At 37.7% G+C, this 15,304-nt stretch overlaps 1 protein-coding gene across 5 annotated transcripts in view; it reads left to right on the forward strand.

Annotated features, from left to right (window-relative positions):
• Nucleotides 1-12,059, forward strand: part of SOS1 (SOS Ras/Rac guanine nucleotide exchange factor 1) — a 156,490-nt gene extending 144,431 nt beyond the window's left edge. For 3 of the 5 annotated variants that reach the window (XM_021087586.1, XM_021087589.1, XM_021087588.1), the window contains 3 exons: nt 4,097-4,141; nt 5,854-5,972; nt 7,134-12,059. In XM_021087586.1, coding sequence (XP_020943245.1) covers nt 4,097-4,141; nt 5,854-5,972; nt 7,134-7,625 — 656 coding nt within the window. In that variant the 3' untranslated portion in view covers nt 7,626-12,059. The remainder of the gene's footprint in view (nt 1-4,096; nt 4,142-5,853; nt 5,973-7,133) is intronic. The other 2 variants (XM_021087587.1, XM_021087590.1) reach the window with 1 other exon arrangement.

Here is a 15,304-nt window from a genome sequence, read left to right on the forward strand (position 1 = left end):
TGGTCATTGTGTTGCACTAGACTGAATACCTACTTCCTTGTTTCCTTCAGGGCCTGGCAGGAAAGAGCTGCTGTGCATTAAGTCATCTGAACATGTTTTACTCAATAAAAAGCCCAGAAACCTCCATTGCTTAAGTCTTTCAAAAGGCAAAATCAACTAGAATTTTTAATGTTATAATAGTACTTTATTGCTTCTTAGATTTTTTTTCAAAATAATTTTAAAACAAAAATTTTTTCTGTCCAAATCTGTTGCACATCTCATTTCTTGTAATCTTTTTTTTTTTTTTTTTTTTTTTTTGGCCACGGCATGCAACAGCTTGATGTGGTATCTCAGTTTCCAGACCAGGGATCGAGCCCAGGCTGCAGCAGAAAAAGCATTGAGTCCTAACTACTAGACTGTCAGGGCATTCCCGACATATCTCTTTTCTTGCTAAGCGCTTAACACTTCTTCTGTGGTAAGGCTTACAATCAAACTGAGAGATAAGAAGTAAACAGTACAGGAGTTCCCATCGTGGCACAGTGGTTAACAAATCCAACTAGGAACCATGAGGTTGTGGGTTCTGTCCCTGGCCTTGCTCAGTGGGTTAACGATCCAGCGTTGCCATGAGCTGTGGTGTAGGTTGCAGACGCAGCTCGGATCCCAAGTTGCTGTGGCTCTGGCGTAGGCCAGCGGCTACAGCTCTGATTCGACCCCTAGCCTGGGAACCTCCATATGCTGCGGGAGCGGCCCGAGAAATAGCAAAAAGACAAAAAAAAAAAAAAAAAAAAAAGACGTACACAATACAAAGAAAACTGCAGTTAAATGCTTAACCATTGTTAAATGCTATGGTTCTCTTTTTTTTCATCTCTCAGATTATAAGCTTCACTAGAGAAGATGTGTAAGTGCTGATTTATTAGCAAAAAAAAATGCTAAATGAGTGGTGGAGACATAAATGCTGTAGAAGTTTACACACAGATACCACAGATTGGGCAAGGATGGTCATGGGAACTTTGTGGTGAACACAGAGAGGGAAAGAAGTTGGCCATCTACTTAGTGCTGCTGCATACACCCTCACATTCAGAGCCCTGCTCCACACCTTGGCATGGCCAGGTCCATCCACCTCTGAGGTGATTATGACAGTAGCCAGGAAAGAGGGAAAGACTGCCCAGCCTTTCATCTGCTGCTGTAGCAAGGAGAGAGAAGGATGGAGTGTGCTCTTGGTACCTTCCTGTTTGAAGGTTGCCTGGTGATAAATGGGAGTCAGGGGTCTAGCCTGGTCTATGTGCTACAGATGAGCTTTAGCCCCATCCCTTCTTAGGGAAAGCTTTGACAAGAAAAAAATGTACTCTTAGCATTTCAAAGTGGAATGTAAGGCTTTTCTTTATAGAAAATTGTTGTTGCAGGTGATTGGTTTTTGATCTCAAATACATTTGCATTTAACAGGCTTTTGTGAGCTTAAGAAGTTATCCTTGATTTATACCGTTTTTTTTCCTACAGGAAAATGCTTATTCCTGTTTTAAGAATGACTCAATTAGAAATTGGAGATTATCTTCAACAGTGGTCACTGTGGCACAGTGGGTTAAGAATCTGACTGCAGTGGCTTAGGTCACTGCAGAGGCATGGGTTCAATCCCCGGCCTGGCACAGGTGGATGGAAGAACTCAGAGACACGGCATAGGTAGCAGCTGAGGCTCAGATTCAGTCCCTGGCCCAGAAACTTCCATATGCCATGGGTGTGGCCATTAAGAAGAAGAAAAAAAAAAAAATGTGGTTCCAACCACTGTACATTGTAATGCCCTGGGGAGCTTTAAAATAATACCTATATATGCCCAGGCCACACTTGAATTAGACTGGCATTGGCATGTGGGCACCCTTGTTTTTTAAAAACTCCCTGAGGGGATCTAATGTGTAGCCACACTGACCTGTTGTCTGGGATTTTTGCTTAACAAATTGATACTACTTTTTTCATTGGATTTCATTCCTAAGTCATTATCAATAAACTTGTTCAGTTCATAGCTAACTAGAATTCCTAGTATATATTTCCTGAGATATATAATGTGTAATTTTAAAAAAGTTTTTTAATAGCATTTTCCAGACAAATCAGGAAAGTGCCCCACGTTTACACATAAATCTCTCTGTGCTGTATTTAAATATGATCAAAGCCAAATCTATATCTGTGTGCACAAGTGTGTATGCATAGGTATAATCATTCTTCCTAAGAACCTGCAGTTGGTGGCTATCATGAGCTTTGAGGGATTTTTTTGTTTGCTTGTCTTTTAGGGCCTCACACAGCATGTGGAAGTTCCCAGGCCAGGGGTCAAATTGGATCTACAGCCACAGCAATGCCAGATCTGAGCCACATCTGCGACCTGCACCTCAGCCCACAGCAACACCAGATCGTTAACCCACTGCACGAGGCCAGGGATCGAACCTGCATCCTCATGGACTCTAGTCAGGTTTGTTAACCGCTGAGCCATGAAGGGAACTCCATGAGCTTTGTGTTTTGATTTTATTCCTATATTGTACTAAGTATACAACCATGTTCTCAAGGCTTATCTTCAAGAGGCATATTTATTTCCAAGAAAAGTGGAAAATACACAAGTAGTAAACACCTATTTGGGGTTTGTTTTTGCTTTTGTTTTGCTTTTTAGGGCCACACCCACAGCATATAGAAGTTCCCAGGCTAGGGGTCAAATCAGAGCTACAGCTGCCAGCCTACACCGCAGCCACAGCCATGAGCTATCTGAGCCACGTCTGCAACCTACACCACAGCTCATGGCATCACCAGATCCCGAACCACTGAATGAGGCCAGGGATTGAACCTACAACCTCATGGATACTAGTTGGATTCATTTCCACTTTGCCACAATGGGACCTCCTCCTGTTTAACCCGTTATGTTAGTGAAGAGAATCTTTGCAGCATCATTTAATGTTGAAGTATAAAGATGAATTTTAATCTTCTGAGAGATAACTTACTAGAATTAGCTGGATTGCTACCCTTGGTAACCATGGCCTCCAAATAAATATCAGTACTTATGGAAAGGAGATAACAGGATAGATTATTTGAAATTGGCACTGTCTGGGAAGTAATACCACTGTATCTATATAAGCAATCAGATTAACAGTCCTGCCAACTAAACCTGGGATGTAAAATCATCCTCATTCTGACCAAAGAAGCTAGAAAAACCAGTAATCCGGATTATTTGAGTGATTTCCAGTTGTGCAAAAACAAGAGAGAAACCTGAATTTTTAAAAACCAGCTCAGTCTAATGCTGTAGGATTGTTTCAGTCTCTTGGACATTAACTGTTCAATGTGTTGGTAATATGAGGCAGTGTAACCTAAACAACTACATTGGTTTACAACCAGTATAGATCATATAGCCTTTGTCTCAGTTTTTCTACTTTAATGCTCTTGGGGCTTTGGCTTTTATGATTTTCAAATTTTTTTTTTCTTAAAGGTATTGTTGACATTAGACATTCTAAATTTATCAGAGAGTTTCCTATATAAAATGTGTCTAAGCACTAAATGGTTAATGGATTTAAGTGTTCAGAAATATAGAAGGAAAAATCTATATCACTTTCAAGGTCGTTTGGTAATATCCAAAGCAGTAGTTATTTCGTGATGAGAGCATAAGCCCCAAGAACATTGTCAAAGGTATATAACAATAATATTAGTAAGAATTTCTCTTTTATTTTTCAATTTTTAAAACATCAATTTATTACTTTCTACTTATTTCACAAGTTTGGGTTTTCAAAATAATCCTATATATATATATATTACATATTTCTGTTTGTCCAACGGAATTCTTTGCTCAGATTGGGTTTATACATTTTTAAAAACCTTCTGCTAATGTAGGATATTGTATTTTCCCATGAATGTTTTTAATTTAAGATATCAAGTAGTAAGTCTAAAAGGAATCTTCAAAATTCCCAGTGCTATTAATGCAGTTTCTTTATTTTTCTCAGAAGTAAGTAGTAATGAGCTTTTGCTAAACTGTTCTACCATTCTTTAAAACTATAATGACAAAAATAACATTTTTATCATAAATACATTTTTACAGATGAGTTGAATATATAAATGAAAAAAAAAATCTACTTTTTCTTGTTTCCTTTCACAGGCAGCGATACCGTCTTTATCCAAGTTACACTGCCCCATGGCCCAAGTTAGTATATTTGGTTTAAGACGCATAATTCTTGCTTTGGCTTTAAAAATTAAACCAAATGTAACCTTTCCTGCTAAAGTTCTTCTTGGGTCTGGCAGCATTGGTACCTTGCTTTGCAGCATCTTAGAAGTGAGGCCTTCACTTGTGCTATCTTTTGATCATAAATGATTTGCTTATTAAATTTATATACTTTTCATGCTTTTTGTAAAACCTACTTTCTCTTTTAAAAGAACATTATTATATGAGTGGCTTCCACATTTAACCATTTTTCCTTTCCAACTCTGGAGTTCTAAATATGTTTTAATGCTCAACTTAAAAAAAAATGCAAGAGTATGCATGCGCATATGAGAATGTTGGCAGCTACATGCAGTGTCTAAGTCACAAAATACACTTAGTCTGGGGACAGCACAGATTGCAGACAAATGACTGTAATTTGACTTTAGAAGAACTGTCTTATCATTGTAACTACTTAAAGTATGTAACCTAAATATTCTTCACTGATAAGCAAAATAAAGTTCCAATGTAGATATTTGCTTTTAATTTTAAAAGTAAACTAACAACTCACCAAACTTACTCCATAAATTTTAAGTTAATTGATTTTTTTTTTTTTTTTTTTTTTTGCTGTCCTTCATATAAATGATTTCAAAATATGGACAATGGGAAATGTTAACTTACAAAACTAAATTAACTTGTATAGTCTCTTAAGAAAAAAGGTAGGTGATCAGAATGTTGTTCATTTGGGTAAAATCAGTATACAAAGTACTCTTTTTAAGTTCTATACTGTTATAACATTTAATTAACAAAATTGTCAATGCTTAAAGGAAAAAAAGAACCTACCAAATATAATTATGAATGATCATTTAAGTGTTTTTTTCACATCTTTGTGCTGATAAACTAGTCAAGAACCTACATAAATGTTTTTCAAAGTGCAGTTACTTATATGCCTATCCTTGTCATCATAAATGTCTGTAAGATAGGTTCCAGTTAGTGGCGCCAGTTCATCGACTTCCTCCTAAACCAGGTTCACTAGATTCTAGTGTAATTTCCTGTTTTTATTATCAGCACTGCCTCAGTCATCTTAAATAGCTCCATCACAATTACAGTTTTTGGATTAGAGTATGATGTACCTGACTTTGTTTCCCTGCCAAGGAGAGATGATCCCTAAGCAAAATGAGGAACGACTCCCTTCCCCAAACACTAGATTTTCTCCCTGGCACTCTTGAAGAGGATTGCTGGAAGACACACTGGTTAAGATCAGAAACTATTCCCAAGGACTATCCAGTAAAGGCAAGGAAATTCTGTACTAATAAAGTCAAAGGGAAAAAAAGGAGCCCATCGTAAATGCTTAAAAAATTGCCATTCTGAAGGTGTTTAATAGTTTGCTGTCTCTCTCAAAAGTCCAAGACTGGGACCCAAATAAAAAATTCCAGTAATAGATTATTAACAATGGGAACATTGTTTTGTTTAAGAAGCAGAGTAACAGAGTATTTTAGGCAGCTTTTTTTTCTTGAAAATTCTGCTAAGGATTTCTGCATGCTTTCATAGCATTTTGCTTTAATAAAGGAAATAATATTTGGGTGTTGATGTATTGAACTGCTTTTGATACTTCTGTACATTTCTTTTAATAAATATAAGCAGTTTCCAAGTCTTTTCAGGATTAATAGATGAAATAAAATTCCTGTGAACTTTTCAAAAAATTTAACATCCTACAGGATCTGCTTCAGTATCATCTATAAGCTTAACCAAGAGCACTGATGAAGTGCCTGTCCCCCCTCCTGTTCCTCCACGAAGACGACCAGAATCTGCCCCAGCGGAATCTTCGCCATCTAAGGTAAAGTAGAAAATCTTGTTATCTGGAAACCAGAATCATTATAGTTACATTATAATCAATTGCTTGTGTCTAGTTTTAACTGGATTTGGTTAACAGTATTTGGGCTTTAACAGAGTTTAAACAAGGATTAAATACAGATTTACAGGCAGTAATTTTTATTTCCTTTCTTCTGAAAGCAGTTTTGGGGATGATTTTCAAAACCCTTGTAAATCTAAATTATGGGTACTGTCGCAAAAAAGCAAATTTAACATATAATGTAAGAGTAATGTAGTCTCAGGCAGTTCTTTAAAAACATACAAAAGACAAAGAAGGAGAGAGAGAGGAAAGAGGTCTGAAGCTTTATATGAAACACATTCTGAATGAAACTGTATCTTAGTGCTAAACATTACCTGAGTCCTTAATAGTGAATCTGACATGCTTTTAAATAGGATTTTCATGAAGATTTTGGGTTGGAAGAGACCTTAAAGGCTCATAATAGCTATTTTTTTCTACCTGTTTGAATTTCTGTGTTTGCCACCTGTTAACATGATGCAGTGGTCTCAAAGTGTCCAGAGGTCAGAGCACCTGGGCGAGTCAAGATATTCTTTGCAGAATATCATGAAATGTTAATGTAGTAAGTTTAAAATTGTAAAAATTGGTAGGTAACTTAGGTTAAATCAGAAGTGATCATACATTACTGAGTGATAGGTAAGCAGTAGCAAACTACAAAATTTTACAAAAAATAAGATAAAAACTTTGAGGGGAAAAATTTTCTTTTAATGAATGAATTGCCACAACCTCCAATTTAAAACCTATGGTGGAGTTCCTGTCCTGGCGCGAGGAAATGAATCCAACAAGGAACCATGAGGTTGCGGGTTTGATCCCTGACCTTGCTCAATGGGTTAAGGATCCGGCCTTGCTATGGCTGGTGTAGGCCGGCAGCCACAGCTCCGATTAGACCCCTAGCCTGGGAACCTCCATATGCCACGGGTGTGGCCCTAAAAAGACTAAATTAATTAATTAATTTAATGAAATAAATAATACCTATGGCAGAACTCCCTGATCCACACCTAGAGTTCTTCCAATAGCATGTTTGAAAACCCCAGCTTAATTATTAATATATTCATGGTGCTAAATAAATTTTTAATGCATGTCTTTTTTTTTTTTTTCCATTTATGTTAGATTATGTCTAAGCATTTGGACAGCCCCCCAGCAATTCCTCCTAGGCAACCCACATCAAAAGCCTATTCACCACGATATTCCATATCAGACCGGACCTCTATATCAGACCCTCCTGAAAGCCCTCCCTTACTACCACCACGAGAACCTGTGAGGACACCTGATGTTTTCTCAAGCTCACCACTACATCTCCAACCTCCCCCTTTGGGCAAAAAAAGTGACCATAGTAATGCCTTCTTCCCAAATAGCCCTTCCCCCTTTACACCACCTCCTCCTCAAACACCTTCTCCTCACGGCACCAGAAGGCATCTACCATCACCACCATTGACACAGGAAGTAGACCTTCATTCCATTGCTGGGCCACCTGTTCCTCCACGACAAAGCACTTCTCAACATATCCCCAAACTCCCTCCAAAAACTTACAAAAGGGAGCACACACACCCATCCATGCACAGAGATGGACCACCACTGTTGGAGAACGCCCATTCTTCCTGAACTCCTCTGTACCGGGATGTCCATTTTCTTCACCCCAAATCCATTGCTGGCAATGGATGCACTGAATGTGCCAGCACTGAGGAGTTAAAAATGAGAGCTCCAAACACTAATGACTCTACTTCAAGATGCAGTATAAGACAATGAACTTAACCGAGACAAAATTATAAAATGAAAATGGTGTTTGTTTAGAATATGGAAAGACTGATCTAGAGGAAGTGGACAACTGATTGCACCTGAAAATCAAGTAAAGGGACTTTTTCCAGCCAGTAGGCAGGAGTCCTCTTTTTGTGAAGTGATCTTTCTCATTAAAGGGATGGAAAACACAGTCTAGTGTCCAACAGGCCCACATGATGACAGTTTTTGTAATTCAAAATATTATGCACTTTTTAAAAAATCTTAAACAGGGATCTTCAAACCCTCCTTTGTTTTCCTTTGCTTTTACTCGTCCTACTTTAGAATATTTTCTTAAAAATCATTCAGAGGACTGTGAGGAAAGGCTGTGGTACCTGACTTGTTGGAATCAAGGCCCAGCACTGTACTACAGTCCTGTTTACAGATAATTACAGTGAAATGAATGGGTACCGAGGCTTCACCAAAGAGGTACTTTTTTTTTTTTTAAGAGTAATTATACCAATTTTAAGAGCATTTCCCTACTCACCTTCCCTACACAAACAAAACGTGGTGGTGTTGCCTTCAAACAAGAGAAGTTTTATGTCATTAATACTGACAGAAGAACTTTTTAAAAAATGTAACTGTCGAGTATATGATTTACACTTAGGAGACTGTTAATCTGTGCTAGATTGTCATTTTCCCCCCTTCTCCCACAAAGTTTACTGGTAATCCATGTCATGGCTTGTAGCTGTCCCTCTAACCACTCTGGAAATGCAGTCACCCAGTGTGAAAGGAGCACTTGCTGGGCATCATTGACACCGTTCATGTTTTACTAATAGTTGAGTGATGAGCATATCGAGAATTACCTTGCATTGCCTAAATCATGTGTATATAGTGAATGTTATATAATATACCTGGCAGGTCTGTTTTAATTTAATTGAATAAAGATACAAATACTTTGTTTGGCTGGCATATATTAAATTATTATCTGGATAAAATGGTTGATTCTTATTTCTTTCAGTTCAAACACACAAACACTAAGCATAAAAGCACGTATTGTGGTACGCCTTGGTTTCTAGTTCTAGATGTATGTATTCATCTTAAAGAATGACATTTGGCATGTAGGAAAATATTTGGTTAGAATAGGATGGATATCTTTTAAGCAGAGCTTTGTAAGGTTTTTAATTTCCTAGGCAACATGTATACAGTTTGTTAAAGTTTTATATTAAACATTCTACCTTGCTTGAGGTCTTTGCTCTATCAGAACTGCTCATAATAGAACATCTATCTACATCATTAATAACATAATACAGATTATTCATTAAGCCTATGTACTGATCTTCTGAGTCTAACAAATACTGTGACTGAAATGCATGCTACTTGTTAAAGAGAAAAAGTGTTATTAATCTCCACTATAACATATGTGAAGTGTGCAGTATTCTATCCTTAGAGAGTCATCGGTTCATCAGTATCTGCATGTGTCCTCTGAATAATGAAGCAACATTTCAGCAATTCTGTTAACCATGCCATTTAGAAGTGCTGCGTCATGGTGGAAACCTAGTACTTTAATAGCTTTCTGTGATACTTATTAGAGCATTAAAAGTACACCAGATTAGTACAGTATATAGTCCTTTAAGACCAGAATGTTGGTTGCATCATCATTAAGCAATCCATCCTATCATATCCTTTCTTATTTATTTAAGAGTTGAATCTTCTGTTTTTAATATCTGTACCATTCTTATTATGGTAGCCACTTTTCTCTTTGTTAAATTTCTCCTTTTAAAATTCTCCCCCAAAATTAATTTCAAATACACTCTTGTATGCAGTGTTCATAAGACCATTCATTCAACACGAATTTATCTAAGCCTACTTACTAGTGCTGCTACAATTAATCAATACACATTCCAGAATTTCCATGACTTTTTATTAGACCAGCCTCATTGTCCCTAAGATTTCCCTTTATAGGTCTTATGCACACTTCTTTTTTTTTTAGTTACTCCACCCTCACTCCAAATGAGAACCTAAGAAAAGTCACATTGGAGTCCATTCACTATCTCTCTGGCCAGTGTGTTAGCCTTCCATAAGATAATGACCTCTTTGCAGCCCGCCTGATTGTATAAAGAAGAAAAACTCAGATTTGAAGTTCTCCCAAAGGGAAGCATTCTTCTACTCTGGTGGTTCTAGGAGACCGCTTCACTGTGCATCAGCTTTATATACATTGTGGATAGAGGATATTTTTATTCTGAAGTGTAAAACTTGGATAAAAACATTTTCTGCAGCGGTAACTGATTAGAAAAATTCCAACTGGATGCCCTTAAATGGAGGTGAGAAAACTGTATCCTTGCCTTCTTCACATGTGAAACATTAACAAGCTGACAAATTTATTCTTTGTAGTAACTAAAATATACCTAATCTAGGGACAAGAAGTGGCTGAGAAAAGTATCACCATAAAATTCTGCTTTTGAATTCAGGACAAGATAGTCAAGGCAGCATGCCTTTTTCTAAACCATATTCCTAAATAGGGAACATTTCTTTAAGAAATGGAAGTGCTCTTAGACGTTTCATTATCTTTGGATCATAAAGTGAAGAAAATATTTCACGGTTGAATTTACCTAAGTGGGCTGATAACCAATATATTAGGGAAACTTTTCACATCTAAGTACTTTTAAAAACAGGAACAGATAAGTGTGTCTAAATTTATTGAAAGATGGGTTATTTACGCTTCCCAGACCTCCAAATGTATTTTAAGACTACAAATTATCAAGAAATATACAAACATCAAAAGTTTGCTTAACTAAATGTCATTGGGTATCAAATTATGTGTTTAGTAGGTTACTGTGCTCTAACAGCTCAAGAATGTGTTAATGGATCTGAATTTAGCAGAGAGCATGCCATACTAATTATACTATAGTTAAGAGTGTAGTGAACAAGTACTATTTCAGCTGGAGGCTATATTACGGTTCTAAATTAATTTTTTATACATCAAAAATCTATGATCATGATCTTTTTATGATCTCAATTCTCAAATTTAGCTCACTTTAGTCATGTACTTCATCATTTGTCTCTTAATGACAGCTTAAACTCAGAGTTTTAAGTGGCTCAGTAAAACAAATAATGGAAATGGAGGGAGGGGTGTCCCAACTTATTAGTGTTGTACATATTGAGGAAAACCTTTTTTTTTTCCCCTCCGATTTAGAAAGGGAAATTTAACCATTTATTTCTTGGTATTCTGCTGCTGTGGATAGGTTCACTTATTCTTTTAACCTATATTGTATGACTGTTGTACAAGTCTAGGTCCTGTTCTGTTGCACACTTAATCTTTACCAGTAAAATAAGCACCAACAAGTTAATACTAGTTTGGCTGAAAGAATGTTCTGCAGTAAAACTACTTATATGGGAAAGAGATGACTTAGTTTATTCAATATTTTTCTTTTGAAACATCTCATTACTAACTTAAAATCATTTCATAATCCCTTATAGATGAGCCAGTGAAATTTTTTGAGCTCTAAGAAAAGCATGAAATCTATAAGATAAATCTAAACAACGAGAGCACTTGTAACTTGTTTTGTAAATTTCATGCCTTATTTTCCATTTTGGACACCGTAAAGTGCATTTTCTGTCGACTGTGAGCAAATTTCCCTTTTGCCTTTAATGAAAATAGTGCATTAAGTAGCCAATTGCTGCAAAATTATAAAGCAAGTTAGCTAAAGGTGGATCACATTGGACTACCACTCAAAGAAACAAGATGCATAACAGATGGAAGTCGTGTGGCTTTCGGGAGAGCGCACCTGTGCCAGATGCATGCCACTTTCAGTAGCTGCCAAATGTGCCTTTAATTAAGAACATCTCTAATTTTTTTCTTCAGATCAAGTCAGCATTTGGGGGTGGGATCAGGGCAGGGGATTTGGGGGTGCAAATATCTGGTGAAACCCACCAGAGAAGAAGCCTTTGTTGTCAAAGTGACATGTATAACTTCAGTTGAAACATGTTTGTGTATATATATATATTTTATATATATATGTATATATATGCATATATATATATACATATATATGTATATATGTATTTGCCTTTGTTTAGTAGCATGGTTATTTGCTAAAATAATTGTCCAAAAAATTGCTCTGTCAGTCTTACTTTGATGTAAAAACAAAGTTCGGTCTCCACATCTAATACAGCCTTTGTACCTAACCATGTTCGTAGGTAATTTTTGTACTCTGTGCAGCAGTACTCAGTTTGCATTTAAAGTGAAAATAATGGCTGTTATTTTTCTGGCATTACTAAGATAAACCGAAAAATAATAAAAATGCCTTACATAGCCCACAAGTGTATTGTTTTTGCATGTATTTATTTTAGAGGGCAGTATTTTAATGTCATTAGTGACTCTCATTTTTAGCTCATACTTTCCAGAGAAATAGTTTGCTCTTAATCATGGTCTTGCTTTGGAGGTGCTTTTTCCTGAATCACACTATTATAAAAGTTTAGTACTTCCTTCTGTATCAAGCCCTATGACTGTAGGGAGAGGGAGGCCCTGGAGGTGAAAATTAATACTGTGGTGACCTTGGATGTCACCTGGATGAAATTGCAGAGGGAGGACTGAGGCACTTATAGTCCATAAAAGTTTTAAGATACCATAGTTCCTTGACAATTTTTGCTGAGGCCTGCTGGAACATGGCAGCCTGACATTCAGGAATTCTTTCTAGGCTTAGCATGAAAAGATACAGCTTACAGTTGTACACTGTAAAGAATTATGCAAATGTGAGGTCATTCATGGTGAACTGTAGAAAGAAAACTGATGAATCCTTAGAGATCTAATATCCTTATTTAAAAATTGAAGGAGTTCCCATGAGGCACAGCAGGTTAAGAATCTGGCATTGTCACTGCTGTGGCAAGGTTTGATCTCTGGCCTGGGAACTTCCACGTGCCTCCAGTGCAGCCAAAATAATTGATTAAAATAAAAACTGAAGCAACTGAGGTCTGGAGCAGTGAGTCACTGACTCAGCTTTGATTCCTGGTACTTGGAGGACTGCTTTCAAGAAAGGTAAATATTCATTGGTGGTTTTTTGTTTTGTTTTGTTTTTTGGCAGCACCCATGGCATGTGGATGTTCCCAGGCCAGGGATCCAACTTGTATCACAACAGCAACTGGAGCCGCTGCAATGACATTGCTGGATCCTTAACCCACTGCACTACACGGGAACTCCATTGGTGGGTTTCGGGGCGTGGGGGGGGGTTGTACCCTTGGATGAAAGACAAAAGTCATCAGTTTGTACAAAATCCATTTGTAGGCTGTCGTGAAATATAAGTATGTATTATTGAGTATATGCTAGATAATGAGTTTAATAGCTATAGGAAAATAACATTAACATTAACTCGTCAAACCCAATTCCAAATTTGCTCTTGAAATGTCACTTCCTTTTAATTTTAACCAGGTAGTTTGCTTGTTTACTTATTTTAGTCATTAGCTTATCACAGATTCAGGGCACTTAAGTCTCTAGGGTTTGGCCCACAGCCGAGCCTATCTTTTTGCAGGTAGATGCACAGGCAAGGAGGGATTTGATTGGGGTACAATTCCAAAAAAGTTGTTTCTGGCAGTTCTATTATTTTAGGACTCTTGGTTCTCACTGAAGGCAAAAAGAAAACTATAGCCCTTTTTTAGAAGCTATTTTCTTTATCTTCAAGAGTCAGCAAGAAAAGGAAAAGTCATTGTGGTAGAGCAGAAGAGGTGCTATGTGATTCCCATTCTGGTTCCATGACTTAAAAGATGCGTGACTTTGGAGAAGTTATCTAAATAATCTGAGTCTCTGTTTCTCAACAATATATGAGGTTAATAAATCTACTATGTGGGACTACTGTGAGGTTTAAAGATGTGTAAAACCCAATGCCTTTCACAGGGTAAGTGCTTCTGAGGGATATATTTTCAAAGCTCGCCTGCTTTTAGATTTGATTAGGGCCCATCTGACTATAAAACATTCCACAAATATTTATTGTTTCAGGTACAGTTTTGATGTTAGGAATATAGCAATGAACAAAGCAAATAAAAATCAGTATCACCGTAGGATTAACAATCCAGTGAGGAAACGTAGACAGTAAGAAATAAGAACAAAGGTATATGATATGTTAGAATGCTGTAACTGCTATGAACAGAAAAGCAGGCAGGACACGGTGACTGGGAACGTAGGGGCAGGGGAAGTGAAATCTAACCGGGATGGTGAGAGTTAGCCTCACGCAGAAAGGTACTTGAAGGAGGTATGGCGAAACACAGAGTCAATGCAGAGGCCCAGAGGCAGGAGTGTTCTTGATATATCTGAGGAATATTGAGCCTATTTATGTCTGGAGAGGAATGAATAGAGGCAGAATAGGTTTCATGTAATGGCTTTGGGTTCTATTTGAAGTAGGCTCCTTAGAGGGGTTTGAGCAGAGGAGTGACATGACCTGCACATTTTAACATGATCACTCTGGATGTCACACTGGCTGCAGTGTTGAGAATAATGAAGGGTCAAGAGTGGGACTAGGGAGGCTAGCCCAATAGAAAGCAGATTGGCTAGGACGACAGGAGAGAAGGTGATGAGAAGAGGTTGGAGTCAATAAATTTGGAAAACAGCTAATTTGCTGATAGACTAAGTCTTGGGTTTAATAAACAGAATTGTCAAGGATGACTTCCAGATTTTTGGCCTGAGCAACTGGAAGGATAATGTTACTCAAGTGGGGAAGATTTGGTTGAAGCAGGCTTGGACATGTTAAGTTCAATAAGCACCTAAGACATCTGAGAGGTGCAAGGAGGCAGCTAGAGATTAAGTCTGGAGTTTGGGAGAGTCAGGGGTTGAAAATAGGAAATTGGAAGTGACTTTCATAAGGACGACATTTTAAAGCCAAGAGACTGGATAAGATCACCAAAGAGATGTGTACAAACTGGATAGAAAGAGATCTAAGCAAAGGAGCGCCCTGGGGCATTGTAACATTAAGAGAAGGTGGAGAGAGGAGGAACCAATAAACAGACCAGGAAGGAATGAAGGGGAAAACTGGGAATGAGGTGTGTCCTTGAGGCCTGGTAAAGACATCATTTCACAGGAACAAAGTGATCTGCATGTAAAACGCTGTTTGATGCTGTTTGATGGGGGAGTACTGTTCGTTTTACAAGGGGGAAAGTCATCGATGCCCTTGACAGGAGCGTTCAGGGGAGTGCTGTGTGCCCAGTGGTTTAAGGCGTATGAGGAGAAGGGTGGGGCTGTGTCCTCTTTCAGGTTTTACTGTAAAAGGAAACAACTGAGACACAGCTAGAATGATCAAGAGGTTTCTTTTGCTAAAGGGGGAGAAAGAGGAGCATGTGTGTATGCTGAAGGGTTTGCCCCAGCTGAAAAGGAAAATGTGATAGAAGAGGGGATGTGACCTATCGGAAACAACACTTAGAAACAGTCTCCAAACAGCCCTCCACAGTGGATCCACCATCGTCAGATGCAGAGGTTTATATACAGGAGGAAGAAACAACACATTCAGCTTTCCTGCCAAGAATTAAGAGCACTGAATGCTACTGTCTCTGAAGGGACTGAGGTAAGAAAAAGGACTAAAAAT

This window comes from Sus scrofa, chromosome 3, assembly GCF_000003025.6.
Source record: "Sus scrofa isolate TJ Tabasco breed Duroc chromosome 3, Sscrofa11.1, whole genome shotgun sequence".
Taxonomy (NCBI): domain Eukaryota; kingdom Metazoa; phylum Chordata; class Mammalia; order Artiodactyla; family Suidae; genus Sus; species Sus scrofa.